We start from the raw sequence: 26749 nt of genomic DNA, 5'->3' as shown, positions 1-26749 counted from the left end.
CTACTATGCAGCTACAGTACTCAAAACAGCCTGGTACTGGTACAATGACGGATACATTGACCAATGGAACAATATTGAGAACCCAGATGGAAATTCATTCACCTACAGTCAACTGATTTTGACAAGGACCTGAAGTCCATCAAGTGGGGAAAAGACAGTCTCTTTAACAAATGGTGCTGGCAGAACTAGATGTCCATCTGCAAAAAAAAAGAAAAAGGACCCAAACCTCACACCATACACAAAAACTAATTAAAAATGAATCAAAGGCCTACATATAAAACCCAGAACTATAATATCATAGAAGAAAAAATAAGATCAATGCTAGAGGCCCTAATATACAGCATTAACAGGATACAAACCATAACTAACAACACACACTCCAGAAGACAAGCTAGATAACTGTATCTTCTAAAAATTAGACTGTTACGCTCATCAAAAAACTTCACCAAAAGAGTAAAAAGGGAACCTACAGACTGGGAAAAAACTTTTTGGCTGTGACAAATCAGACAAAGGTCTAATCTCTAAAATCTACAGGAAAATCCAACACCTCTACAACAAAAAGACAAATAAATTAAAAAATGAACAAAGGAAATGAACAGACACTTCACCAAAGAAGACATTCAAGTGACTAACAGGCACGTGAGGAAAAGCTCGTGATCACTAGCCATTGGTGTTGTTAGGTACTGTCGATTCCGACTCATAGCAACCCCATGTACAGCAGAACAAAACACTGCCCAGTCCTCTGCCATCCTCACAATCGTTATGCTCGAGCCCATTGTTGCAGCCACTGTGTCAGTCTATCTCATTGAGGATCTTCCTCTTTTTCCCTGACCCTGACTTTACCAAGCACGATGTCCCTCTCCAAGGACTAATCCCTCCTGATAACGTGTCCCAACTATGTGAGACGTAGTCTTGCCATCCTTGCCTCTAAGGAGCATTCTGGTTGTACTTCTTCCAAGACAGATTTGTTCCTTTTTTCGGCAGGCCAATATTCAATATTCTTTGCCAACAGCAAAATTCAAAGGTGTCAATTCTTCTTCAGTCTTCCTTCCTCATAGTCCAAGTTTCACATGCATGTGAGGCAATTGAAAACACCATAGCTTGGGTCAGGCACAACTTAATTTCCAAGGTGACATCTTTGCTTTTCTACACTTTAAAGAGGTCTTTTGCAGCAGATGTGCCTAATGCAATGCATCTTTTGATTTCTTGACTGCCACTTCCATGGCTGTTGATTGTGGATCCAAGTAAAATGAAATCCCGGACAACTTCAATCTTTTCTCTGTTTATCATGATGTTGCTCATTGGTCCAGTTGTGAGGATTTTTGTTTTCTTTATGTTGAGGTGTAATCCATAGATTAAATAGCCATTAGAGAAATACAAATCAAAACCACAATGAGATACCATCTTACCCTGGCGTTACTTGCAGGAATCAAAAAAACAGAACATAACAAATGTTCTAGAGGTTTTGGGGAGATTGGAATGCTATGCACTGCTGGTGGGAATGCAAAATTTTACACCCATTTTGAAAAATGATATGGCTCTTCCTTAAAAAGCTAGAAATAGAAATACCATATGATACAGCAATCCCACTCCTAGGACTATATCCTAGAGAACAGTCATCACACGAATAGACAACGCATGCACACCCATGTTTGCTGCAGCATTATTCACAATCACAAAAAGATGGAAACAACCTAGATGCCAATCAACAGATGAATGGATAAACAAACTACAGTACATAGACACAGTGGAATACTATGCAACGATGAAGAACAGTAATGCATCTGTGAAGCATCTCACAGCATGGATGAATCTGGAAGGCATTATGCTGAGTGAAATAAGTCAATCAAAAAGGACAAATATCGTATAAGGCCACTGCTATAAAAACCCATGAAAAGATTTACACACAAAATCAAATCTTTGATGGTTACAAGGGAGGGGAGTGGTGGGGAAGGTAAAACACTAAATAACAATAGGTAAGTGGTAACTTTGGTGAAGGTTAAGACAGTACACAGTACTGGGGAAGTCAGTACAACTTGTACAAGGCAAGGTCATGAAAGCTCCACAGACACATCCAAACTCCCTGAGGAACCAAATTGCTGGGCTGAGGGCTGTGGGAACCATGGTCTCGGGGAACATCTAGCTCAATTGGCATAATATAGTTTATAAAGAAAATGTCTTACATTCTACTTTGGTGAGTAGAGTCTAGGGTCTTAAAAGCTTGTGATTGGCCATCTGAGATACTCCACTGGTCTCACCCCGTCGACAGCAAGGGAGAATGAAGAAAACTAAAGACACAAGGGAAAGATTAGTCCAAAGGACTAATGGACCCCAACAACCACAGCCTCCACCAGACTGAATCCAACACAACTAGATGGCGCCCAGCTACCACCACCAACTGCCCTGACAGGGATCAGATTAGAGGGTCCTCGACAGAGCTGGAGAAAAACGTAGAACAAATTTCTAACTCAAAAAAAAAAAAAAAAGACCAGACTTACAGGTCTGACAGAGACTGGAGAAACCCCAACAGTATGGCCCTTGGACACCATTTTAGTTCAGTAAGGAATTCACTTCTGAAGTTCACCTTTCAGCCAAAGCTTAGTCAGGCCCACAAAACAAAATGAGACTAGAGGAGCACACCAGGCCAGAGGCAAGGACAAGAAGGCAGGAGGGGACAGGGAACCTGGTAATGGAGAAACTAAGATGGAGAAGAGGAGAGTGTTGACATGTTGTGGGGTTGGCAACCAATATCACGAAACAATATGAGTATTAATTTTTTAATGAGAAGCTAGTTTGCTCTGTAAACATTCACGTAAAGTATAATAAAAAAAATTAAAAAGAACGAACAAAGAAACGGCTGAGCTCAAAAACACTGACATACCCCTGAGACTATGGCCCCCAGACACCCTCCTATCTCAGAGCTGAAACCATTCCAGAAGTCCACCTTTCAGCCAAGGATTAGACAGGCTTATAAAACAAAAAACAACACATGTGAGGAACATGTGTCTTAGTTCAATCAAGTATATGAGACTAAAAGGGCCACACCTGCCCAAAAGCCAAGAGGAGAAGGCAGGAAGGGACAGGAAAACTGGATGAATGGAGACCGAGAACCCAGGGTGACAAGGGAAAGAGGGTGGGTGCTGACACAGTGCAGCAACTGCAACTAATGTCACAAAACAATTTGTGTATAAAATTTTTGAATGAAAAACTAATTTGCACTGTAAACTTTCACCAATAAAAAAAAAAAAGAAAGGTTGACATAGCAAAAGTTGGCAAGGTTGTTGTGCACCACAGAGTCGATTCTGACTCATAGCGACCCTATCGGACACAGTAGAACTGCCTCATAGGGTTTCCAAGGCTGTAATCTTTCAGGAAGAACCCTGGTGGTATAGCGCTCAGGAGCTTGGCTGCTAACCATAAAAGCTGGCAGTTCAAATCTACCAGTTGCTCCTTGGAAATCTTATGGGGCCCTTCTACTCTGTCCTATGGGGTTGCTATGAGTCAGAATTGACTCAGTGGCAAAGGGTTTGGTTTTTTTAATCTTAAAGGAGGAGCCCTGGTGGTGCAGTGGTTATGTACCTGGCTGCTAATTGAAATGTCTTCAGTTCGAATCCACCAGCTGCTCCACAGCAGAAAGAGGTGGTAGTTCTACTCTGCTCCATAAGGTCACTATGAGTCAGGATAGACTTGGTGGCACACAACATCAGTCTTTACAAGGACAGATCACCAGGCTTTTCTCCTGCTGAGTGCTTAACCATTGCAGAACCAGGGCAAAGTTGTAGAGCAAGTGAATCTCTCTCTCTCTTTTTTTTTAATTTTATTTATTTCATTGTTGAGAATGTACACAGCAAAACATAGACCAATTCAGCAGTTTCTACATGTACAATTTAGTGACCTTGACTACATTTTTCTAGGCGTGCAACCATTCTCACCCTTGTTTTGTGAGTTGCCCTTCCCCCATTAACATAAATTCAGGGCCCCTAAGGTTCCTATCGAACCTTTCGAGTTGCTGAGCAACCGAATCCTCATACATTGCTTGTGGGAATGTAAACTGGTACAGCCTTTTTGGAAAACTGTTTGGCAAACCATATGAGAAAGTTCACAGCCAATTTATTCATAATAGTGAAAAGTGGGACCAAAAACCCAAACTAAACCCAGTGCCGTCGAGTTGATTTTGACTCATAGCGACCCTATAGGACAGAGTAGAACTGCCCCATAGAGTTTCCAAGGAGCGCCTGGCGGATTCAAACTGCCTACCCTTTGGTTAGCAGCCGTAGCACTTAACCACTACTCTACCAGTGTTTCCAAAAAGTGGGAAGCAATGGAAATGTCTGTTAAGTGAGGGATGGATAAGCAATATGGTATACTGACGAAAAGGAGTGCTAAACAGCAATTAAAAGGAGTTAACTATTGACATATTTAACAAGTCAAGTGCATTTGAAAAACATTGTTGTGCCAAAGAGTCCAGACACAAAAATGTATAATTCAATTTATATATTAAGTCCTAGAACAAGCAATGGCTGCTAACTGAAAAACGTTATAGGTTCAAGTCCACCCAGAGTAGTTGCCTCAGAAGAAAGCCCTGGGATTTACTTTGGAAAAAAAGAAAATCCGCCATTGAAAACACTGCGGAGCCCAGGTCTCCTCTGACACACATGGTGAGTCAGAACTGACTCCAGGGCAACTGTTGTTTTTTTTTTTTTTTAAACAAGCAAAATTAGTTTATAGTGAAAGAAATTAGATCAGTGATTGCCTGATTGTAGGGATGAGGGAGGGAACAGGTGAACTTTCTAGAGTGATGAAATGCTATGTATCTCGACTGTCGCTGTGGTTACACACGTCTATACATTTGGCAAAACTCACTTACCATATGCTCCACTCTGTGAATTTCATTAAAGGTAAACTACACCTCGATAAAGATGACTCGAAAAAAGGGAGCAAACCGTCGATACGTGCAAAAAAACAAATGAGTCTCAGTCAGAATCGACTCGACGGCAACGGGTTTGGTTTGGTTTTTTGTGTGTATGAAAGAATTTAGACACAAAAGAATATACTGTATGAGTCCCTTGATACCAAGTCAGAGAGCAAGCCCAACTAATTCACACTGACAGAAATCAGGACAGACGTCGCCTCTGAGGTGGGGGCGGCTGGGAAATTCCTGTGTAAATATCCTATAACTTGATCAGATATAGTGACATGGTGATATACAACAACGATTGTAAGGGGGGCTCAGGACCGGGCAGTGTTTGGTTCTGTTGTGCATAGGGTCACTACGAGTCGGAACTGACTCGACAGCATCTAACAACAACAACAACAACAATACAATTATAATACACTCAAACTCTTCATTTCAGATTTATACTTCGTATCGCATGTAAGGAAACCCTGGTGATGTAGTGGTTAAGTGCTATGGCTGCTTAACCAAGAGGTTGGCAGTTCGAGTCTGCCAGGTGCTCCTTGGAAACTCTATGGGGCAGTTCTACTCTGTCCTATAGGGTCGCTATGAGTCGGGATTGACTTGACGGCAACGGGTTTGGTTTTATTGTATGTAAATTACACCTAATTTTTTTTAAAAAGTAAGGCCTACCCCCCTTCCCCAAAGCATCTCATGTGTACACACATCTCTCCAAAGCCCTGGACTTTAATTACTGGTGCAATGGCTGCGGTTTTCCCAAATTCAGCATCAGGGCAAGGGCTCTATTATTTAATCTGAAAGCAAGGCAGGTTCTTTGAAATTGGATCCATGCCAGGAAAATCTAGAATGGTGACTATGTCCGTAATTCAAAACTAGGGCAGGTCAACAAACCTGACCGCATGTAATGTACTACACCACAGAGGATCCTCATGCCCTTGAGCTAACCTGGCCCTACTCTTTTCTGTCTCTCTTCCTTTACTGGCTGCCAGCGAGTCAGGGAGTTGACCAGATGCTTGGCTTACCTGTTCCTGCTCTGAGTTTATTCTTCTGTAGAACCAGGTCCTGGGCTTCCTGCCTTGAAATTGAGCTTTTGCTCCTTCAATCACAAATCCCTTCTCAGCTGGGTATCTCTCATCCACCTCCTTTAGGACCTAGCTGTCAAGAGCAATGGTTTTATACACCGAAGCCCATCCCTTCCGCAGGCACCCTCTTTTGTAATCCCATTAAAAAAAAAAAAAATAAAGACACTCAGATTCATATCTTTCTGAAACACAACCGATTAGGGAGGTAAACAGAACAAAAGCACCTTCCTCTGAAGGCTATTATCAAAGGAATCCAATTTAGAATTTTGTGCTTAGTGGCTTGGAATCTCAGAAACCACAGAGTTAGAAGTAGCCTGTCACCCACACATTATGTCAGCCCCCCGCTGCAGCCTCTTACCTCCACAGGGAGCCTCCGATGAAATGAAATACTGCACGCAAGTTCAAGGGTATGAGCTAGGCTCAAATATTAAGTACGCAGCATAGAATATGCTCGCTTTTGGTCTGTTGTAGGGTAAAAAACATCACCAAGTTTAGTAAAACAAAAAGAAAGTGTTATTCAGCATATATTAAAAAAGGCCAAAGCTGAGAAGTGGACAAGTGTGCTGCCAGAGCTAATGTCTGCCTGAGTTCAAGGAAATATTACAGAACAAACAAGAATGGGAAAACAGACAAGCATGCTGCTACAGCCATGTCTGTCTGAGCCCAGAGTCCAGAGAACATCACAGAATAGGCAAGAATGGGAAAATGAACAAGCATGTTGCCACAGCCATGTCTGCCCGAGTCCAGAGAATATTACAGAATAGGCAAGAATGGGAAAACAGACAAGCACACTGCCACAGACATGTCTGTCCAAGAGCAAGGCACGGTACAGAGTCATCAGTATATATTAACATTACGAAATGGGCAAAACCGCTGAAACCTTCACCTTTTCACAGTTTGGCTAGAAACTGTGATCCTACATTTTGAATGGTCTTTCTCAACAATCATTAGTACAGGCTTCAGTGAAGACAGTCAGGAGGGTCTTCATTGGCCCAACAAATTTCTATTCACTAAATGCTGATAGAAAAAGGTAAGAGTGGAAAATCTCTTCTGTTCTGACTTATGCGAAAAGTTCCCTAAAAGATATTTTCCAAGATTATCCTAGCTCTTGTCTTTATACCTCAGGGCCTTGTGAGTCCTTGTGAGCCCAAGGTCACATTCTCTGTGCTCAAGGAAAGGGAACAATGACTTCAATATTATTTCCTAAATCAGGTCAAAGAAACCCTGGTGGTGTAGTGGTTAAGTGCTATGGCTGCTAACCAAACAGTCGGCAGTTCGAATCCACCAGCCCCTCCTTGGAAACTATGGGGCAGTTCTACTTCATCCTATAAGGTGGCTATGAGTTGGGATCGACGGCAACGGGTTTTTTTAAGTCATGTCAAAGACCAAGAGTGGATGTACCGATCCGTAAAATACACATCTCAGGTCCCATTTTATCAATGTGCGGTATCATGCATGCCTTTTTATGTGCATCTAAGGCGTTGTGCTGAGAATTGATTATCCCCTCCCAGCCTATGTTAACTCTGTATGCTTGTGGTGAGATCTAATCTTAGGCGCATCAGGACCAATACGCATTACTAAACCATAAAACTGGCAGACAGCTTAAAGAGAATTTCAGTCACCACGGACCACGTCCAGGCCGAGTTCCAGCCACAGAAATGCACCGGGGTAGGGAAAAACTTGTGCTTCATAGAAAAACCATTGTTTGAGCTATTTTACAACTCTGTAAATTGTAGGTAACTGCAAGTGGTTTGTGATCCGCTGCTAACCGAATAGTAGGTAGTTAGAACCCACAGGCAGCTCTGTGGAAGAAAAGCCTGCTGACCTGCTTCCGTAAAGGTGACAGTCCAGAAAACTATGGAACAGTTCTACTCCAACACCTGGGGATGCCATGAGCAGGAATTGATTGGTGGCAGCGGGGTTTTCTGTTTGATGGAAATGCCAAATAATTCTTCGATAGACATGCAAATAACTCTATCCAGTGGAGGGACAACCCTTTTCCCTCCCCCCTCCCCAGGGAAGAACCAATTTTGCCTCTATTTGCATGTCCGTTTCAACATTCTTGACCTTTAAATATGCCCGTTCTTTGGATTCTCCTTTAATCTGGTTGTAACAGCATTACCAGTTTCCATTAATGAGTGAATTCAATTCTTTAACACACGCTCATTTTCACACAATCATCACGACTTTACCCTTTTTTGAAAATGTTAACACTAGTTACCCTCCATCCTACCTCTTGCCTAGTCAAATAACTTCTGATTTATCCCTCTGAATCTAAATGACTTGCTAAAAGTGTGAAATTTCAGAACGAGCTTTAATATTTTGGTATCTCATGGTAGACCTTCCCAGCCTTAGGTTAATTTCCTCGTTTTCTTTCCAGGCTTGGGTTTACCGTGTCCGGTGTGGTCTAGTGGAAAGGGCACAGCTTTGGTGTCTGAAGCCCCACGTTCTCCTGGATCTATCCCTGCTTGTGGACCTGGGACGTGCACTGGACCTTTCCAAAGCTCCTTGTAAAATGTGGATAATCTCAGGATGTGCCCAAGCTGGTTCTTGGCATGTAATGAAAACCCCAAATCCCCAAACCAGCTCCATGGCCATGGCATCGATTGTGACTCCTGGTGACTCCATGTCTTAGAGCAGAACTGAGCTCTATGGGGTCTTCTTGGCTGTAATTTTCTACAGAAGCAGATCACCAGGCCTTCCTTCTGCAGCACTGCTGGGTGGGTTTGCACCAATGCAAACCACGCTCCACAAAACTTTCTTCCCATCCCCCTTATTGCAAGTGCACGTGCCAAGTTCCACCAAAATTAACATAGTTGGGGACTCATAACCCAGTCATTTCAGAAAGGTACCCAATGACAAATTTCACTTAAACTGCTGAGAGCAAAACCAAAAACCCCATTGCCATCAAGTCTATTCTGACTCATAGGGACCCTATAGGACAGAGAACTGTCCCATAGTTTCCAAGTAGGGCCTGGTGGATTCGAACTGCCAGCCTTTTGGTTAGCAGCCATAGCTCTTAACCACTAGGCCACCAGGGTTTCCAAATAAAAGCATCTTTGCGTATTTACGCTTGAATTGCATTTACAATTACCCAACAACCAATAATGACTGAATGAAATTAATACTTTTGTTAATTTCTGCTGTTGCTAAGACAATCTGAAGAAAAACATACTTGGACAGGTACATTTTGGTTTATTTAAAATATGTGCCTTAATGAATAAACCACTCCTGCCTTAGGAGACTCCAGCATGGTCTGGTATTATTAAGAGCAAAACCCTTTAGGTGACAATATTTTTAGAAAACATTATTTTCTTCATCCTCTTGAAACTTCGACGGCACTGGGTTGGTGTTTTTTTGGCTTCAAACCTCAAGTTTAAACCTACTGAGCATTAACAGCAATGGCAATGACTTGTGAAATAGATGTTATACATGGTATTCGGTGAATTAGGTAACCTTTCTAGCAAGGCTATTGTCAGGTAGGGTTGTGTTTTCTTTTAGTTTCAGTTAAAGCAGTCCTTCACCGAGTCCCCGTATTCAGAATAATTTCCTCCACCGGGAGGCAAAGTCCCCTTTCTCTTCCTCACCAGGACCTTTTAGTTGTCCTTGGATAAGAATAGGGCATTGTATGCTTAGGTCTCTCCTCAGTAGAAATCTGTAAACACCGGTGTAACCAGGGGTGCTAGCCCTTGTCCCGGATTGTAGGTTTTTTCACTCGGTTTTCCCAGATGGCTGAACACGGGGTGACATCCAAGCCCACGTGGGCGAATCCCAGCCTGGGGCTCGCGGGAGCGCAGCCACTGCACCACGAGGGGTGTGGCCACGCTCCTGCCCCAGGCCGGGACGTCGCCGGGCCATCGGAACCGGCCGGCCCACTGCAGCCCAGCACCCACCCGCCCCGAGCACCCGAAACTGGTGAAGAGAAGGGGGGAGAGCAGAGCCGGCGGCCCCCAGGAATGGCGGTTTTTCTCCAGTCAGCTCATCTCCCGGGACGGCCTTACCTACAGGAAGGCGTCTCTGCTGTCCACACTGCTCACATCCCTGGGTCACGGAGCCTGGGGACCAGCACCCTCCACTGTCAGGGGATCCTGGCGCTGGAGCCGGGGCGGGAGCGGGAGCAGGAGCCGGCCCGGCTCGGACCCAGAGGCCCCGCCCCGCAGGGTGCAATGAGCGCGTCTGGTGGCGGGAGTCCGAGATCCGTGGGACAGTCTGTGTGTCTGCCAGGAGCAATGTGAAGTGATGTGCTGATACTCAGCGTCGAGAGAGCAGGATGACTTGAACCCACGTCAATCATCTGTTCTATTTATAACTATGCCCTTTCCAAGAAATGCATGCATTTTCCTAAAACTTATGAGAAAGGTTGAAACCCTGGTGGCTTAGTGGTTAAGAGTTCAGCTGCTAACCAAAAAGTCGGCAGTTCAGGCCCACCAGCTGCTCCTTGGAAACCTTATGGGGCAGTTCTACTCCGTCCTATAGGGTCACTACGAGCCGGAATCTACTTGACAGCAACGGGTTTGGTTTTGGTTTGGTTTATGAGAAGGGTACCGCTGTGATATGAAAAAAATGAGAACAGAGAAGCAAGACTAGTAAATAGAGGAGCCCGGATTATAATCGGCATATCTTTCTCCAGAACCATTGTTTATAACCACTGTGTATTTTTTATTCAAGTGAATGCAGTGGGGGAGGACGGTGTCCCGGCGCTTTGAGAACCTTCTGCAACGAAGAGTTCCTATATTAAAGTAATACTGTAAGAGGAGCTTTTGCTAAAAAGGGCATTTTTAAAGTCCTTATGGGTTAACCAAAAAAAAAAAACCCAACCCCATTGACGTCGAGTCCACTACGACTCATAGCGACCCTATGGGACAGAGTAGAACTGCCCCCATAGAGTTTCCAAGGAGCCCCTGGTGGATTCCAGCTGCCTACCTTTTGGCTAGCAGCCACAGCTCTTAACCACTACCCCACGAGGGTTTCCTTATGGGTTAAAGTGGAAAGGTTTTTTGTTAACCCTTTTTGTTTATCCCTGTTGGTGGAAATGGAAAATCTCCCGCAAAGATAAAAACTGCTTCCTTTTTAAGGGTGAATAGCTGCCAGTTAGCCGACATGAAGCTGATTTAAAAGTCTCCCAGGGAATCTTGGGTCCCCTGTCCTATTGGTTTGCATTTTCTATTCTCACCCTCCTGTGCTTTGCCAAAAATCTGCCTGTAATTACTGAGATGTACCTGCTGGTGTGGGAGCGCCCGGCGCCCTTGTAAATTCCCAGGTTGCAGATAACACTTGGAATTTTCTTAAAGGTCGCAGGTGTCATGATTTTACAGGCAGTAAACTTCCTCCTGTCTTGCACATCAGTTCTCCACTATCTTCTAACCCCTAAGATCTTACACTTTAATTACGAAGTGTAATTTAATTACAAAACACTTATCTACTGGTTGCCAGGGGCTTGCCAGGCAGTTTATAAATATTAACTCGTTTAAATTCCTATAACAACCCTATGGGGTAGGTACAATTTGTAGACTCATTCGACAGATGAAGCCATTGGGAGCGATTAATTAACTTGCCCAGATCACCCAAGTAAATTGTCAGAGACCAGGATTTGAACCCAGGGTGTTTGGCTCCAGAGTCTGCACTTAACTGCAATGTTTGCTAAGCAGAAGACACGCAGCCCTGACCACCTCCGTGACAGGTGGTTCATTTGTCATCATGCTTAGTCATCTGGAAAAACCTGACAGGGGCAGCTCTGCTCCTCCTGGTGTGAGGAAACTTAAGATTCTCAGAACTTGCGATTTCCCAAGATCATCTACTAAGCAAATTGATGAGCTAGAATCCAAACACCTGAATGTCTCACCCCAAAGCCCTACTTTCTTCATGACACCACCCCCGCCTTGGCTTCCATTCTGGTGAGCGGTGGCTGTTGACAAGGGCTTGGAAGAAGCACCGCCCCTTTTGTCTGATGGTAGCCACAAACCTTTCCTTATTGCGTATGTAACTCACACCGTACGCTGAGAGACGACCTCAGTTTGGACCTAGAAAAGTTTATTTCTGTGTTTGTATAATATTTTATGGCCAGAGTCTAAGTCAGAGCAAGAGATGATGAGTCATAGAAACATAGACAGAAGTATTTGCAGATGAGAAGCCATGAGGTCTGGATTTGATTTCTTATAACGCAGGGGTGGAAGGGGTGTGGCCGCGAGTAGGGCGGGCAAGAGACTGACCCTGTGCTGATAACTGTTGCCTTGGGGGATGGTTCTCAGGAATTTATTATACTGTTTGACATTTTCCATAGCAAAAGTCTTGAAAAATCATTTATTTATTAAGAAGTTATTTAAGGAGCACTTTTTTTTTTTTTTTTTTTTTTTTTTACTATGTGCCAAAGGAGCCCCGTTGGCTCTGGTTAAAGCCATTGACTGCTAACCAAAAGGCTGGTGGTTCGAAACCACCAGTGTCTCCACAGGAGAAAGTTGTGGCAGCCTGCGTCCATAGAGGTTTACAGCCTTGAAAACCCTATGGGGTTGCTATGAGTTGGAATCGACTCCATGGCAGTGGGTTGCATTTTACTATGTGTCAGACACTGTTCTAGCTGCTGAAGATACAGCAACGAATGAAAGAGTTAAAGATCCTTGCCTTGCAGAACCTACATTTTAGCGGGAAGTGGGGGTGAGGCAGAGGGCACAAGAAACAGTAAACCTGAGAAGTTCATAAATTTTAGAGTATGCTAGAAAGTGATACATGCTAAAGAAAACAATACAAGATAGAGTCCAGACAGGGGCGGAGAACGATGGAGAAGAGAGAGGGCTGGGGGTTAAGCCCTGGGGCTCCAGCCGAGAGAAAGAACCCGCAGAGGGGGCTGAGAAGGAGAGGGAGAGGAGAGGAGCCCCAACGGGGGTGGCCTCCTAGAGAGAGAAGGGGAGTTTTTTCGGGAGAAGGAATTCGTCGGTTGTGTTCATGCTGCTGGGAGACCAAGTGACAAACTGTGGACTGTAGAAACTGCTCACTTGGACAGCTTGGTGAACAAAAGCATTCAGGGCCTCTTCACTGGTACTCAACAATGTGGCAGCAGTAACACTTGAAAATCTACCTGAACATGTAGTTGGTCTAGGAGTGGAGAGATGGTGACCACGTGAAGAAAACCTGACATTAGGGAGATGCTGTTGTAATTGACTTTGATTTATCTCTTTTCCTCTTAGACTTCAGCTGTTTGAAGATGTTTGGATTGAATTGTATTCCCCCCAAAGCATGTGTGGGAATGCTAAACCCTATACCTGTGGATGTAATCCCATTTGGGTATAGGGTTTTCTCTGTTATGTTAATGAAGTCATCTCAGTGTTGGGTGTGTCTTAAACCTAAGACTTTTGAGCAGATTAGACACAGAGGAAGCACAATGGGGGAAGACAGGTGCCACGTGAAGGTCACCATGGAACCCAGGAACAGAAATGGAGAGACACAAAGATCTTCCCCCTGGAGCGCTGGCAGAGAGCCTTGCCTTAGAGCTAACACTCTGAATTTGGACTGTGAGAAGATAAATTTCTGTTTGTCAAGGCCACCTACTTGTGGTATTTCTGTTACAACAGCACTAGGAAACAAAGACAGAATTCAAGGGCTTTTTATATTTAGCTCTCTAGTGCCTGCTGACTGCCCCGCCTACTATAACCCATTGCTGTCAAGTCAATTCTGACTTAAGTGATGCTATAGGACAGGGTAGAATTGCCCCATGGGGCTGCCAAGGCTGTAATCTTTACGGGAACAGGCTGCCACATCTTTCTCTTGAGGAGCAGCTGTTGGGCTAGAACTGCCAATCTTTCAGTGAGCTTAACCACTGTGCCACCAGGCTTCCTTGACTTACATATGAATGAAAGTAAAAAAAATACATGAAAAGAAGGAGTGAAGATATAATATGCCACACTAGGGCTGTTCAAAATCTACAGCCAGAATTCGGTTACAGAAACAGGTGTCATGAGAGAACCCGTAGGAGAGAACAAGAATTTGCCATTGATGACCAAAGATTTGGGGATTTGCCCCCAAATTTCTATCTTTATTGTAAAATTCATTATATGAAAGTTTAGGGCCAATCACCCACTAATTGAAACCCATCCCAACCCTACTGACATATCATTGTCTTCTTCCCCAGTGGTTGGCCTCACCTATCTTATAGAACAGAGAAACACATTAGAATAACACGAGATTATTTTTGTACGAATTTTGTAGCTTTTATTAAGAAAGAGTTGCCTTTTTAAAAATAAAAACAGAAATGGGAGAGAAGTTAATGAATGTATAATAGAAAAGAACAAAAGAACATCATAAGTAATTTTTTCAAGAAAAAGAAATATTAGATCTGATTTTATTTTGTTAAACTCTTAGTAGATTTTCACAGGGATGGCTATGCTCCCAACCCTAATGTTGTAATATATCATGGTCCTTCATCTCTTTTCCAAATGGAGACAAGATTACAGAGAATATATACCTCCCAGATGCTAAATTCTGGAAGATAGAGTACAATTTGATGTAGTCATGGTATCACTGTGACGGGGTGTTGGGAGGTGGGGAACAACTCTGAAACTTCAGAGTATTAGATACACAAAGAACAAGATGATCAGTTCCAAGACATTTGGGTAGGGTGGGCACGGAGAAAGCAGACAGGAGTGATGAAGGAAAGTCTTACCAAACGGCCTGAGCAAAACTTCCAGCATCTCTTACCCCAGGAGCCGGCTGCCCTCCTAGCAGCAGCATTGCTTCTCCCAGCAGCCCTTCTGCTGGCAACAGCCCTTCCCGCAGCCACAGCCACACGAGCCACGGCTACAGGGGCGGCGGCAGCAGCAGACCACGGGGACACTGCAGCAGCCCCCACAGCAGCCGCAGCAGCAGGGGCAGCAGCCGGAGCAGCAGCCCACCCGGTAGTACCTGCAGGTGGTGCAGCTGCCACAGCCCCCGCCACAGCCCCCGCCACAGCCACCACCGCAGCGGCCACCGCAGCGGCCACCGCAGCCGCCACCACAGCCCCCGCCGCAGCCGCCACCGCAGCGGCCACCGCAGCCGCCACCGCAGCCGCCACCGCAGCCGCCACCGCAGCCACCGCAACTTCCACAACCACAGCAACCCATGGTGTCAGGAGAGAGGACTCAGGTGAAGTGAGGAGAGAGAGGTCAGGAGGTGAGAGGGAGGTCTGACGCCTCCTTCCGCTGTGAGGCCCTTATATACCAACTCTGAGGGAAGAACGAGGAAGACAGGTGACCTTTTCCTTGTCATTGGCTCAGTTGTTATGGAAGAATCTGAGGACACGGTCTTCACTTCCCTTTCGGCTGTTTACCAGATTCATTAGATTACCTGTTTTGTTTATTGCTCCAAGTCACATGCCCTGGAAATTCCTGGGAGCCATGGACAAGGATGTCATCAATGGTCACGGGCTCATTAGGAAGGCGTGCCTCAGGAAACGAACACGCTGGGCTGCAATTGGTGGTCCAGCATCCCAACATGAGTGAACGTGGTCAGGAGGCTCTTCTTGGGGAGAGCCCAGAAGTCCTCTTACTGAAGACTGGAGATGCTGGAGAAAGAAAGGATCATTAGGCTCCAAGGTCACGGCCAACTGCACCAGCAGCCCTGACTCCATCACCAGAGCCTGTCGGCCTGGGAATGGAAGGTATCACTCCTATCACACAGTTGTAAAGCCTGTCCCTGTGTTTCATGATTCAGTATTCCATAGAAAACACAAGTATGGAAAACTTTTGCACTGCTCCGTCTTTTTTCTGACACAATTCGTACTGAGCTTATAATAAGAAATTATAGTAAGAAATGAATTTAGGTGCTTAAAAAGTTTTTTTCATCAATTGACGTCTAAGAGGAAAATCAAGATGCAAAATAATATGGCCCACAATGTCAGACAGATTAAGAAAAATAAAACAAAAGAGAGAGAAATAGATGCTCTAGGAAAAATAAAAGATTGTACATGAAGAAAACGTAATCACAGTAGACTACTTTAGAGGAAGCAACATATTTATTGTAATGATTAAATTACTATCAGCTATGGATTTTACTAAAAATAGTAATATAAATATACTGGCAATGGTATAAGAGAACTCAATTTCTATCTTAACAGGAACTAACATTGATAAGCAAGAAATAGCCGTGTAAAGGAGTTAACAAGGAATATGAAGCCAGCTACCGGCAGAAATAGGTAGCCAGACGGCAGCCGCTGCCTCTGTAGAGCTAACTGGAGCGTGAGATGGGACAAAGGGAAAATTACTTTAACTGGGCCCCTGTATTATGTTAAAAAATATTCAAGACAGGTTTGGAAATGACTGACATGACCCATATCATAGTTTCCTGTGGTCTGATGTGGGTGGCCCTACTGCTCAGCCTTAGTTCTTGCTCTAATCATTGGTCAAAGATTGGCAGAAAAAGTCCAGTTATGAAATCTCCCTAGCACAGGACTTTGTACATACCAGAGATTCAATAAATCTTTGTTAAATCAACTGAGGAATTTTTTTTTTTTTTTTTTTTTGGGTGCGTCCCAGACAAATATGTTGTTATGACACAGATAGTTGGGAAATGCTTTGGAGAGATTTAACCTTGCAGCAGCGTTTCTCAATCTCACCACTACTGATGTTGGGGCTGATAATTCCTTGTGGTGGGTGATTGTCTTGTGTGTGGTTGGTATTTAGCAGCATCCCTGCCTTCCATTCACTAAACACCAGTAACATTCCTTCCCCTGCAACTGGGACAATCCAGAATGTCTCCAGACATTGCAAAATTGCCACTAGCCGAAAACCACTGCTCTATATAAATGTGAAGGAGGACTACCCCACATCACAATGCTCTAGAAAAGCAGGTAAGTTTAGGGATACCAAACCCATTGCCATGGAGCTGATTTCGACTCATAGTGACCCTACAGGACAGGGCAGAACCGCCCCATAGAGTTTCCAAGGAATGCCTGGTGAATTTGAACTGCCAGCCTTTTGGTTAGCAGCTGTGGCTCTTAACCACTATGCCACCAGGGTTTCCAGTTTAGGAACAGCCCCTTGAAATCTGCTGAAGAATTTTGCGTGAAATTCTTCCCTTTTACATTTTTGGAGAGAATCCCGAGGTCATATGGTTCTGAAGAAGTTAAGTTCCTGGGATGGGTGTGAAATTGGACAGGTGGGGGGTCACCCTCTCTTATTTACCTCAGGCACCATATCTGCCTGTAGTGTGTGCTCAAACGTTTGTTGGAGTAAATCGATCTGTGTACTCCACTAGCTCTCTTGTGACACATACCATGAGAAGGTAGACAGTGAGTAGTAAGAAACCACAGTTAACACTGATGCCGACACAACAAAATGTGAACTCCCTTTTAAAAAGTGAAGAAGAGAGAGCAACGTATAAAAACACATGTTTAGTCCGTTCTGAGTTGCTAGAAAACATAGCCCAGCATTCTAGCTTCATGATCGTTTGTGTGTTTGAGTCCACTGTTGAGGCCGATGTGTGTTTTGAGTGGCTTCCAACCTAGCGGGTTCATCTTCCAGCACTAGGATGGATACTACTCTGTGATCCATAGGGCTTTCATTGGCTAATTTTTGGAAGTAGATCTCCAGGCCTGTCTTCCTAGTCTGTCTTAGTCTGGAAGCTCTGCTGAAACCTGTCCTCCATGGGAGACTCTGCTGGTATTTGAAATACCGGTGGCATAGCTTCCAGCTTCACCACAACACACAAGCCACCATAGTATGACAAACCAACAGACAAATGGTGAATATTTAAAATTAGGCATCACTGGAACTAAACTGAGGAAACTGAGTCACAGAGAGACCATGGGTTTCCTCAGGACATGAAGCCAGCTTGTAGCAGAGGCTGTTGGCTCCTTTGTCTACTCCCCTACTAGTGTACAAGGAGAGGAAGATATGAACTGGTGTGGGAAGCATGCTTGAAACACTTCATGCCCAGGCCCCCAGCCCGAAGCTATCCCCTTCCATGCAGCTTTCCCATATTTTGACCTTGGAATCAATGATAAAAATGAATCAAATAAATGGGAAAGTTTGTGTTTTATTGTTTTGTTTTTTAGCCTTAGAACCTTTATGACACAAGAGAAAGGCAAATTTGGATGCCTCTCCATGGGGATCCTAACTTTTCTTGTATTTGACAGTGAGGGATCGGCCAGCAGAGAAGGGTCCTTGTTGAAACCAAGGAAGAAGAGCTTCAGTCACTGCTGTGCGATCCTGCGAAGTGAAGAGGAGATGAGTCTTCATCAAACTGGACTCCTGGGCAAGTCAACTGGCGCTTGAAGACCGGCGGGTTAAAGCAAGATGAAGCAGCAGAGAAACACGTCTTCATTAGACGCAAATTGAGGAAGAAGTCAATGTGAAAATAAGCACTTTTATGAGGTCAAAGGTGTTTGATAAGGAAATACACTCAGGGTCTTGTGAAATTCTCCCTGAGAAGCTGGTGGAACAAGGAAGTGGCTACAAGCCGTGTGTTAGCCTGTGAACAGGGTATTTAAGGGCCCCTGGCAGAGGCAGACCTCCCTCTCACCTCCTGACCCCTCTCTCCTCACTTCACCTGAGTCCTCTCTCCTGACACCATGGGTTGCTGTGGTTGTGGAAGTTGCGGTGGCTGCGGTGGTGGCCGTGGTGGTGGCTGCGGTGGCGGCTGCGGTGGCGGCCGCGGTGGTGGCCGTGGCGGGGGCTGTGGTGGTGGCCGCGGTGGCGGCTGTGGCGGGGGCTGTGGCGGGGGCTGTGGCAGCTGCACCACCTGCAGGTACTACCGGGTGGGCTGCTGCTCCGGCTGCTGCCCCTGCTGCTGCGGCTGCTGTGGGGGCTGCTGCAGTGTCCCCGTGGTCTGCTGCTGCCGCCGCCCCTGTAGCCGTGGCTCGTGTGGCTGTGGCTGCGGGAGGGGCTGTTGCCAGCAGAAGTGTGGCTGGGAGAAGCAATGCTGCTGCTAGGAGGGCAGCCGGCTTCTGGGCCGGTGCCGCAGGTAATGGTCCGGCTGGTAAGATTTTCTTTCTTGCTGACGGCTGTCCTGATCTGAAGATCACAACGGGTGATTGAAACTGGTACAAGGCTGAGGAGTTTGATCCATATGTATGCCTGGTCTGAGATCCTGCCTCCAAATGAAAAACACCAACCTGAACCTCCTCCCTTCATCACCAAAGTATAAGCCCCCCAAAACAGAGATGGTTTTTCATGCTGCACTGTCTTGAAATTTAGGTGCTCGTCTGCTAACCGAATGGTTGGTGGTTTGAACAGGCCAGCCACCCCTCGAGAAAGATGTGGCAGTGCGCTTCCGTAACGATTTACAGCCTTGGAAACCCTGGGACAGTTCTACTCAGCCCTGTAGGGTCACTATGAGTCAGAATCGACTCAAGGACAATGGTTTTTTTTTTTTTTGAAATTCTACTGTTGAAATGTTTGTTTCTATTGCTTTCCCCCTCTTTCTTAACTTGTACATCCTGTATCTCTGCTACTACTTTGTCTTGTCATGTAAGGCAATTCTTTTCCTAATAAACTACACCAAATTGGCCTAAAAAATTCAACATCTCCTTCTCTCTCTTTTTATTCTAAAGTGTCTAAGGAAAAATGCAATTAAACCCACCAAAGTGAGTAAAACCTCGGACGTTTGTTTGAGATGGGTTCAGAGCACCTAATGAATAAATTGTCCCTTTTTGGTTTAATAGAGTTTTTGGAAACCCTGGTGGCATAGTGGTTAATGGCTACAGCTGCTAACCAGAAGGTTGGCAGTTCAAATCCACCAATCACTCCTTGGAAATCCTATGAGGCAGTTCTACTCTGTCCCATAGGTTTGCTATGAGTCAGAATCAACTCGACAACAGCTTCTTTGTTTCTTAATAGGGTTTTTACAGAATGGTGAAAATTCGATGGCTTCAACTATCGTCTAAGTCAGAAGAAGGATTCTGGTACCTGTATGGATGGACTCTGTCTTCATCATTTTCTCTCTGTCCCCAGGTTCAACTTTTCTAACAGATTTTGATCTGATGACCACATAAAATTCAACACCTAAAGAAACATATATCTATTTCGGGTTTTGGTTATTTTAGGTTGGAATCCCTGGGTGCTGCAAACAGTTAATGCACTTGGCTGCTAACTGAAAGGTTGGAGGTTCAAGTCCACCCAGAGGCACCTTGGAAGAAAGTCTTGGCAATCTACTTCCAAAAACTCAGCTGTTGAGAACTCTGTGGAACGTGATGGCAACTGTTTTTTGCTTTTTAATTTTAGGTTGATTTTATTACCCAACTAAAATCCTATTATAGTCTCATGAGATTGCTTTACTCTATCACCGGTACTTGTTAACTGTCTCTCTGAAAGACTGTAGTCCCAAAATTCTAGCATACCATAAAAACAAAAACAAAACAAACCCGTTGCCATCAAGTCGATTCTGACTTATAGTGAGCCTGTAGGACAAGGCAGATCTGCTCCTATAGAGTTTCCAGGGAGCACTTGGTAAATCAGATCTGCCGACCTTTTGACTAGCAGCTGTAGCCCATATTTACATTAATCTATTAGTAAGAATTATGAGTTACTCCAATATTTTATCCACTTTGGTTATATTCTAAATAAGCAAAAATATTAAAAGAACATAAAAATAAGGTCAAAGCCCAAGAGACAGAAAGGGCCACATAAACCAGAGGCTCTATCAACTTGAGACCGGAAGAACTAGATGGTACCCAGCTACCACCAATGACCACCCTGACAGGGAACACAATAGAGAATCCCTGATAGAACAGGAGAAAAGTGGGATGAAGAAACCCAAATTCTAGTAAAAAAGACTAGACTTAATGGTCTGACTAAGACTGGAGGGACCCCAGAAGACACAGCCCCTGGAATCTCTGTTAGCCCCAAACTAAAACCGTTCCTGAAGCCAACTCTTCAGGCAAAGATTAGGCTGGAGTATAAGACATAAAGTGATACTGATGAGGAGTGAGTGAGCTTCCTGGCTCAAGGAGACACATGAGACTATGTGGGCAGCTCCTGTCCAGAGGCGAGATGAGAAGGCAGAGGAGGACAGGAGCTGGTTGAATGGATACAGGAAATACAGGATGGAGAGGAGGAGTGTGCTGTCACATTACAGGGAGAGCAGCTAGGGTTATATAGCTGTGTGTGTAAGTTTTTGTATGAGAAACTGATGTGAACTGTAAACTTAATAAAATAATAAAAAAATAGAAGAGAAAAAAATTTAACTGTTTTGTTGCAAACTTTTTTTTCTACAAACACATTCAGAAAAAAGTACACAAAAACAACAGCTCCATGATTTATTAGAAATTGCTCTAATTTTCACATTAACTGAATAAAGAATAAATCAAAAGAAAAAAAAAATAAGGTCAGAATGGGCTGCTTTCATACCATTTCTATTAGCTTCCCCTGAAGGTGAACCACACACACTTTGCACGGTGTTGATAAACTCACCTTCTGAAAGTAGCCTTTTCTTGTGAATTATCCCTCCAAGTTTTGTACCTAACTCTGTTCTCTGTTAAACGCCAGAGATGGAAAAAGGAGCAGAAGAGCTCCCAGCTGGGGGCTGGGCTGAGGCTGAGGCAAGCTATTCACTCGTGTTTCCTCAGGGGGAAGCTGGTTTGAGTCCCAGAAGCCCAGAAGTCCCTTCCCCTCTCTCTCCCACTCAGCAATGCTCATGAAAAGTTGATGCTTTGCAAAATGCTGTACCAATAGGAACTGAAGAAGGGGCTGGTGCAGGGGGGCACGTTAAAAACACACATTACCTAACCATGCCTGTAGGGCATGTTCCCAAAAGAAGGTGTGGCAAATGTTGACAAGGCTCAAGGAAAAATGGGCTCTTCTGCCTGGCCAGGCTTTCAGGTGTACATAGAAGGTGAGGGTTGACTGTTTCCTGGGGGTTATTACTTGTTTCTGCTTGCCAGACATCACATTAAAGGAACCAGATAGTAATACAAGATAGATAAATTCACTTGGACATGTACCTGGTGATCACCAACTCTGTATCAGGCACTGTGCTGGACACAGTAGGATTTACAAAAGTAAGCAAGGCAATGGGTCATGCCTGCACCATTGGAAGAGAGCTGGATCAGTGATACTGCCTTAGCTTCTGAGGATAACAGCAAAATAAAAAATGTGGATCCATACCATAATTTTTTTATTTTGGTAAATCTATACGTAACAAAATATTTTGCCATTTTGCCATTTTTTTACATGTACAATTCAATGACATTAATTACATGCATCATGCTGTTTCTTATGGATTGAGTCGTGTCCCCCCAAAATGTGTGTCATCTTGGTTGGGCCATGATTTCCAGTGCTGTGTGATTGTCTACCGCTTTGTCATCTGATGTGATTTTCCTGTGTGTTGTGAATCCTACGTCTGACATGTCAATGAGGCAGGATTAGAGGCAGTTGTCTTAATGAGGCAGGACTCAATCTACAAAACTAGGTTTTGTTTTAAGAAAGAGGTGAGCAGAGGGACAGGTGGACGTCATATCACCAGGAAAGTGGCACCAGGAGCAGAGTGTATCTTTTGAACCTGGAGTCCCTGGGCTGAGAAGCTCCTAGACCAGGGGAAGATTATGACAATGACGTTCCCCCAGAGCAGACAGAGAGGGAAAGCCTTCCCCTGGAGCTGGGACTTCTAGCCTCCTAGACTATAAGAAAATAAATTTCTCTTGTTAAAACCATCCACTTTCATTATTTTTGTTATAGCAGCACGAGATGACTAATACATTGTTCAACCATTACCACTATCCATTTCCACATTTTTCCATCACTCTTGATAGACGCTCAGTGTTCCCTAAGCAATGACTCCCTTTTCTCCCCTCCCTCTCACCTCCCACCCCTGTAACCACTAACAGACATTTGTCTCTATGCACTTGCCAAGACCAGGTGTATCACATAAATGGGATCAAAATTTTTATAGGTACATTACATTTACTCATTTTACAAATATGTACTGAGTACCTACAATATGGAAACCCTGGTGGCGTAGTGGTTAAGAGCTACAGCTGCTAAGCAAAAGGTCAGCAGTTTGAATCCACCAGGTGCTCCTTAGAAACTCTATGAGGCAGTTCTACTCTGTCCTTTAGGGTCACTATAAGTCAGAATTGACTCGATGGCAATGGGTTTGTTTTTTTTTTTTTTTTACCTACAATATTTTAGGCACTCTTTCTAGTCACTGAAAATGCATTGGTGAACAAAACAGACAGAATGCTCGCAGTGGTAGGAAATACACAATAAACATAACACCAAAAAACCATACATGTTGCCATCGAGTCAATTTTGACTCATAGCAATCCTATAGAACAGAGTAGAACTGCCTCATAGGGTTTCCAAGGAGTGGCTGGTGGATTCGAAGAGCCGACCTTTTGGTTAGCAGCTGAGCTCTTACCCACTATGCCACCAGGCCTTCAATAAACATAATAAATAAGTATATTACATAACATGTTAGAGATGCGGGAATTCCACTCCCAAGACTGTATACCCAAGATAAATTTTTGAACTTGTGCTCCAGTGCACGTGTACGAGAAAGTTCACTGCAGCATTGTCAGAAAGAACAGAAGCCTGCAGACAACCCAAATGTCTGGTATCTGGGGAGTAGATGAACAAATGAACTGTAGTATATTCACAAAAAGGGATACATAAAGATGCAATAAGGCCATGTTCAAAGAAAAACAAAAGAATGCTGAACACAAGCTTCAGGGATGCAGGAGGGCAGGTTGAGGTGGTAAGAAACCTTATGTTGTTTTTGTTAGGTGCCATTGAGTCAGTTCCTACTCACGGTGGCCCTACGCACAACCGAACAAAACACCGCCCGGTCCTGCTGCATTCTCACGATTGTTGCTGTGCTTGAGCCCACTGTAGCCACCGTGTCAGTCCATCTTGTTGACGGCCTTCCTCTTCTCAATGGCCCTGTACCAAGCATGATGTCCTTCTCCAGGGACTGGTCCCTCTGGATAACATGTCCAAAGTATGTGAGGTGAAGTCTCTCCATTCTTGCTTCTATGCAGCATTCTGGCTGTACTTTTTCTAAGTCAGATTTGTTCCTTCTTATGGCAGTCCACGGTATATTTGATATTTTTTTTGCCAATGCCATAATTCAAAGGCATCAATTCTTCTTTGGTCTTCTTTATTCATTGTCCAGCTTTAAAAAAAAAAAAAAAGTGCATATGAGGTGATTGAAAATACTATGGCTTGGGTCAGGCCCATTTTAGTCCCCAAAGTGACATCTTTGCTTTTCAACACTTTAAAGAGGTCTTTTGCTACAGATTTGCCCAGTGCAACACATCTTTTGATTTCTTGGCTGCTGCTTCTATGAGTGTTGATTGTGGATCCAAGAAAAATGAAATCCTTGGCAACTTCCATCTTTTCTCTGTTTATCATGATGTTGCTTATTGGTCCAGTTGTGAGGGTTTTTGTTTCCTTTATGCTGAGGTGTAATCCATACGGAAGGCTGTGGTCTTTGATCTTCACCAGTAAGTGCTTGAAGTCCTCTTCACTTTCACCAAGCAAAGTTGTGTCATCTGCATATTGCAGGTTGTTAATGAGTCTTCCTTCAATCCTGGTGCTTCGTTCTTCTTCATATAGTCCAGTTTGTCAGATTATTTGCTCAGCATACAGATTAAATAAACATGGTGAAGAGATATAGCCCTGATGCACACCTTTCGTAACTTTAATCACACAGTATACTCTTGTTTGTTCAAACAAATGCTGTTCGGTCTAAGTACAGAATCCTCATGAGAACAATTAACTGTTACAGAACTCCCATTCTTCATAATGCTATCCTTATATTTAGACCATATTGACAAGGTCGTGGCCTGTTGCCTTATTAAAATAATTAGCAAGTTAAATAAAGAAGGCTATACTCAGAGCGCATTATGAGCCAAAGAGATTGTAGTCCATTCCTTTCTGTCTCTCCGAAAAAAAACCCTTAAAAAAAATTACATATGTTAAATGTGGTGTTATGGGGGAAAAAAAAATTGAGCAGAGTATGAGGGATTGGGATTGTAATTTTAAAGGTGGTCCAAACAGGACTCAAATAGGGGAAGGTGACATTTGAGAAAAGATAGAAGGCGATGTGGGATTGAACTGTCCAGGTATGTGGGACAAGAGCATTCTGGAAAGCGGGGAGGGAACAGCGCTGGACCGTTTCACTTCCAGTAGACCGAACGAGGGAGTTTAATCAGGTACTAGGGGAGGGGATTACATTGTATAGGTGTCAGTTATAGGTCATCATAAGTACTTCAGCTTTGACTCTGAGTGAAGTGGGAACCTGTGAAGATGAGTTTAGGAAAGAGATGACCTGCTTTACACTAGAAAAAGATTGTTCGGAACAGACTACAGGAGGCGTCAGCACGGTAACAGCACCACCTTGTGGACGCTCTTGCTAGGTACAGGTGCTGAGAAGGTCGGATTTGGCAATGTCGGTGGGATTTGCTGGTAAATCCAGTGTAGGGTTTAAGAGAAGAATGGGAGTCAGGGTGGTGTCCAGGGCGTTGTGGCCTGTGCAACTGAAAAGACGGAGTTGCTGTTAACTTATTAATTGAGAAGGTCAGGAAAAGCACATTTTTGTTTTGTTTTCTTTTTTGGCGAGGGGTGGTACAGGGGCGTATCAGGAGTTCCGTTTCCAACATGTAAAGTTTAAGATGTCTAGCGTTTTTCTCCCTATAATTGTGTCCCCTGTAAAACCTTGGTGAGGACAGGAGAAGGCTTCATACAAAATTTAAGGAGTGTTCTGTCTCAGGTGAGAGTTCAAGTTACCTTTGTTTTGGGTACACAAAAGTAGCCAAGTATCCACCCCTTTGCATGGGCAGAGATAGGCCCCAGGGCTCCTCGCGGTCACGTCAATTTGGCACATATTTCAGGTGTGATATACTGCTTTGTGGAGCCCTGGGGGCAAATGGTAAAGAGCTCAGCTGCTAAACAAAAAGTCAGCACTTTGAATCCACCAAGCTGCTCCTTGGAAACCCTATGGGGCAGTTCTACTCGACAGCAACAGGTTTTTGGCTTTTCAGACTGCTTTGGAATGGTGTGGGAAGAGGTGTTTCTTTTCTTTGCGTGGATTTCGGGGCCGTTTGCCTGGAGGAGCAGCGTGTATGCTCTTACTCAAGAAGCTGATCACAAATACTTGGCATGTTGACTGCCATTTTCTAGAAACGATACCCTAGCTGAAGGAGGGGCCCTGTAAATGAACAGCGAAGAGACTGGCACGTTTCAACAAGGGCGTAGTATTAATATTCCATATACAAGATGCTTAAAATAAAATCCCCCAAGTGTCAGGGGATATTAGTGTTGGTTTACTAAGTTCTAAGGCAATTGTCCTGCTGTGAACCTGGGGGAGCAGAGGCCGGTAGGAAGATGGGGATTTACCTTGAAGGGAGCAGATATTTTGACGGCCGATCACCTTGAGGTGAACAGATCTAAAAACGAGGCATGAGATGAGGCCCTGCCAGGGGGCTGAGAATCCTCTTGCTTTTATTTATTAGAGTTTAATCGTGGACTCCAGTGGAAGCAAGGGTACTTGAAGCCATTCCTGTGGAAAGTTGGAAAGATGGGCGCTGAGTGCTTAACCATTTGCGCCACTCAGGAACTCCTCTGTCCACTCTAAACCGAAGAAAAAACAAAAACAAAAGCCAAATCCATTGCCATCAAATTGATTCTGACTCATGGTGACCCCGTAGGAGAGTAGAGCCTCCCTATAGGGTTTCCAAGGCTGTAATCTTTAAGGAAGCAGACTGCCACATCTTTCTCCTGAGGAGCCGCTGGTGGGTTCGAACCAATGACCTTTTGATTAGCAGCAAAGCACTTAACAACTGTACCAC

General features: G+C 44.3%; 1 protein-coding gene across 1 annotated transcript; it reads right to left on the bottom strand.

Annotated features, from left to right (window-relative positions):
* Nucleotides 1-14322: 14322 nt before the first annotated feature.
* Nucleotides 14323-15089, bottom strand: LOC135231573 (small cysteine and glycine repeat-containing protein 7-like). Its single transcript, XM_064287413.1, has 2 exons — nt 15074-15089; nt 14323-14992 (listed from the first exon to the last, which is right to left on the bottom strand). Exons 1-2 carry the CDS (start codon nt 15087-15089, stop codon nt 14706-14708), a joined length of 303 nt encoding a protein of 100 aa, XP_064143483.1. The 3' UTR covers nt 14323-14705.
* Nucleotides 15090-26749: the final 11660 nt, after the last annotated feature.

This window comes from Loxodonta africana, chromosome 6, assembly GCF_030014295.1.
Source record: "Loxodonta africana isolate mLoxAfr1 chromosome 6, mLoxAfr1.hap2, whole genome shotgun sequence".
Lineage (NCBI taxonomy): Eukaryota > Metazoa > Chordata > Mammalia > Proboscidea > Elephantidae > Loxodonta > Loxodonta africana.
This window is presented reverse-complemented; position numbering and strand designations above follow the sequence as displayed.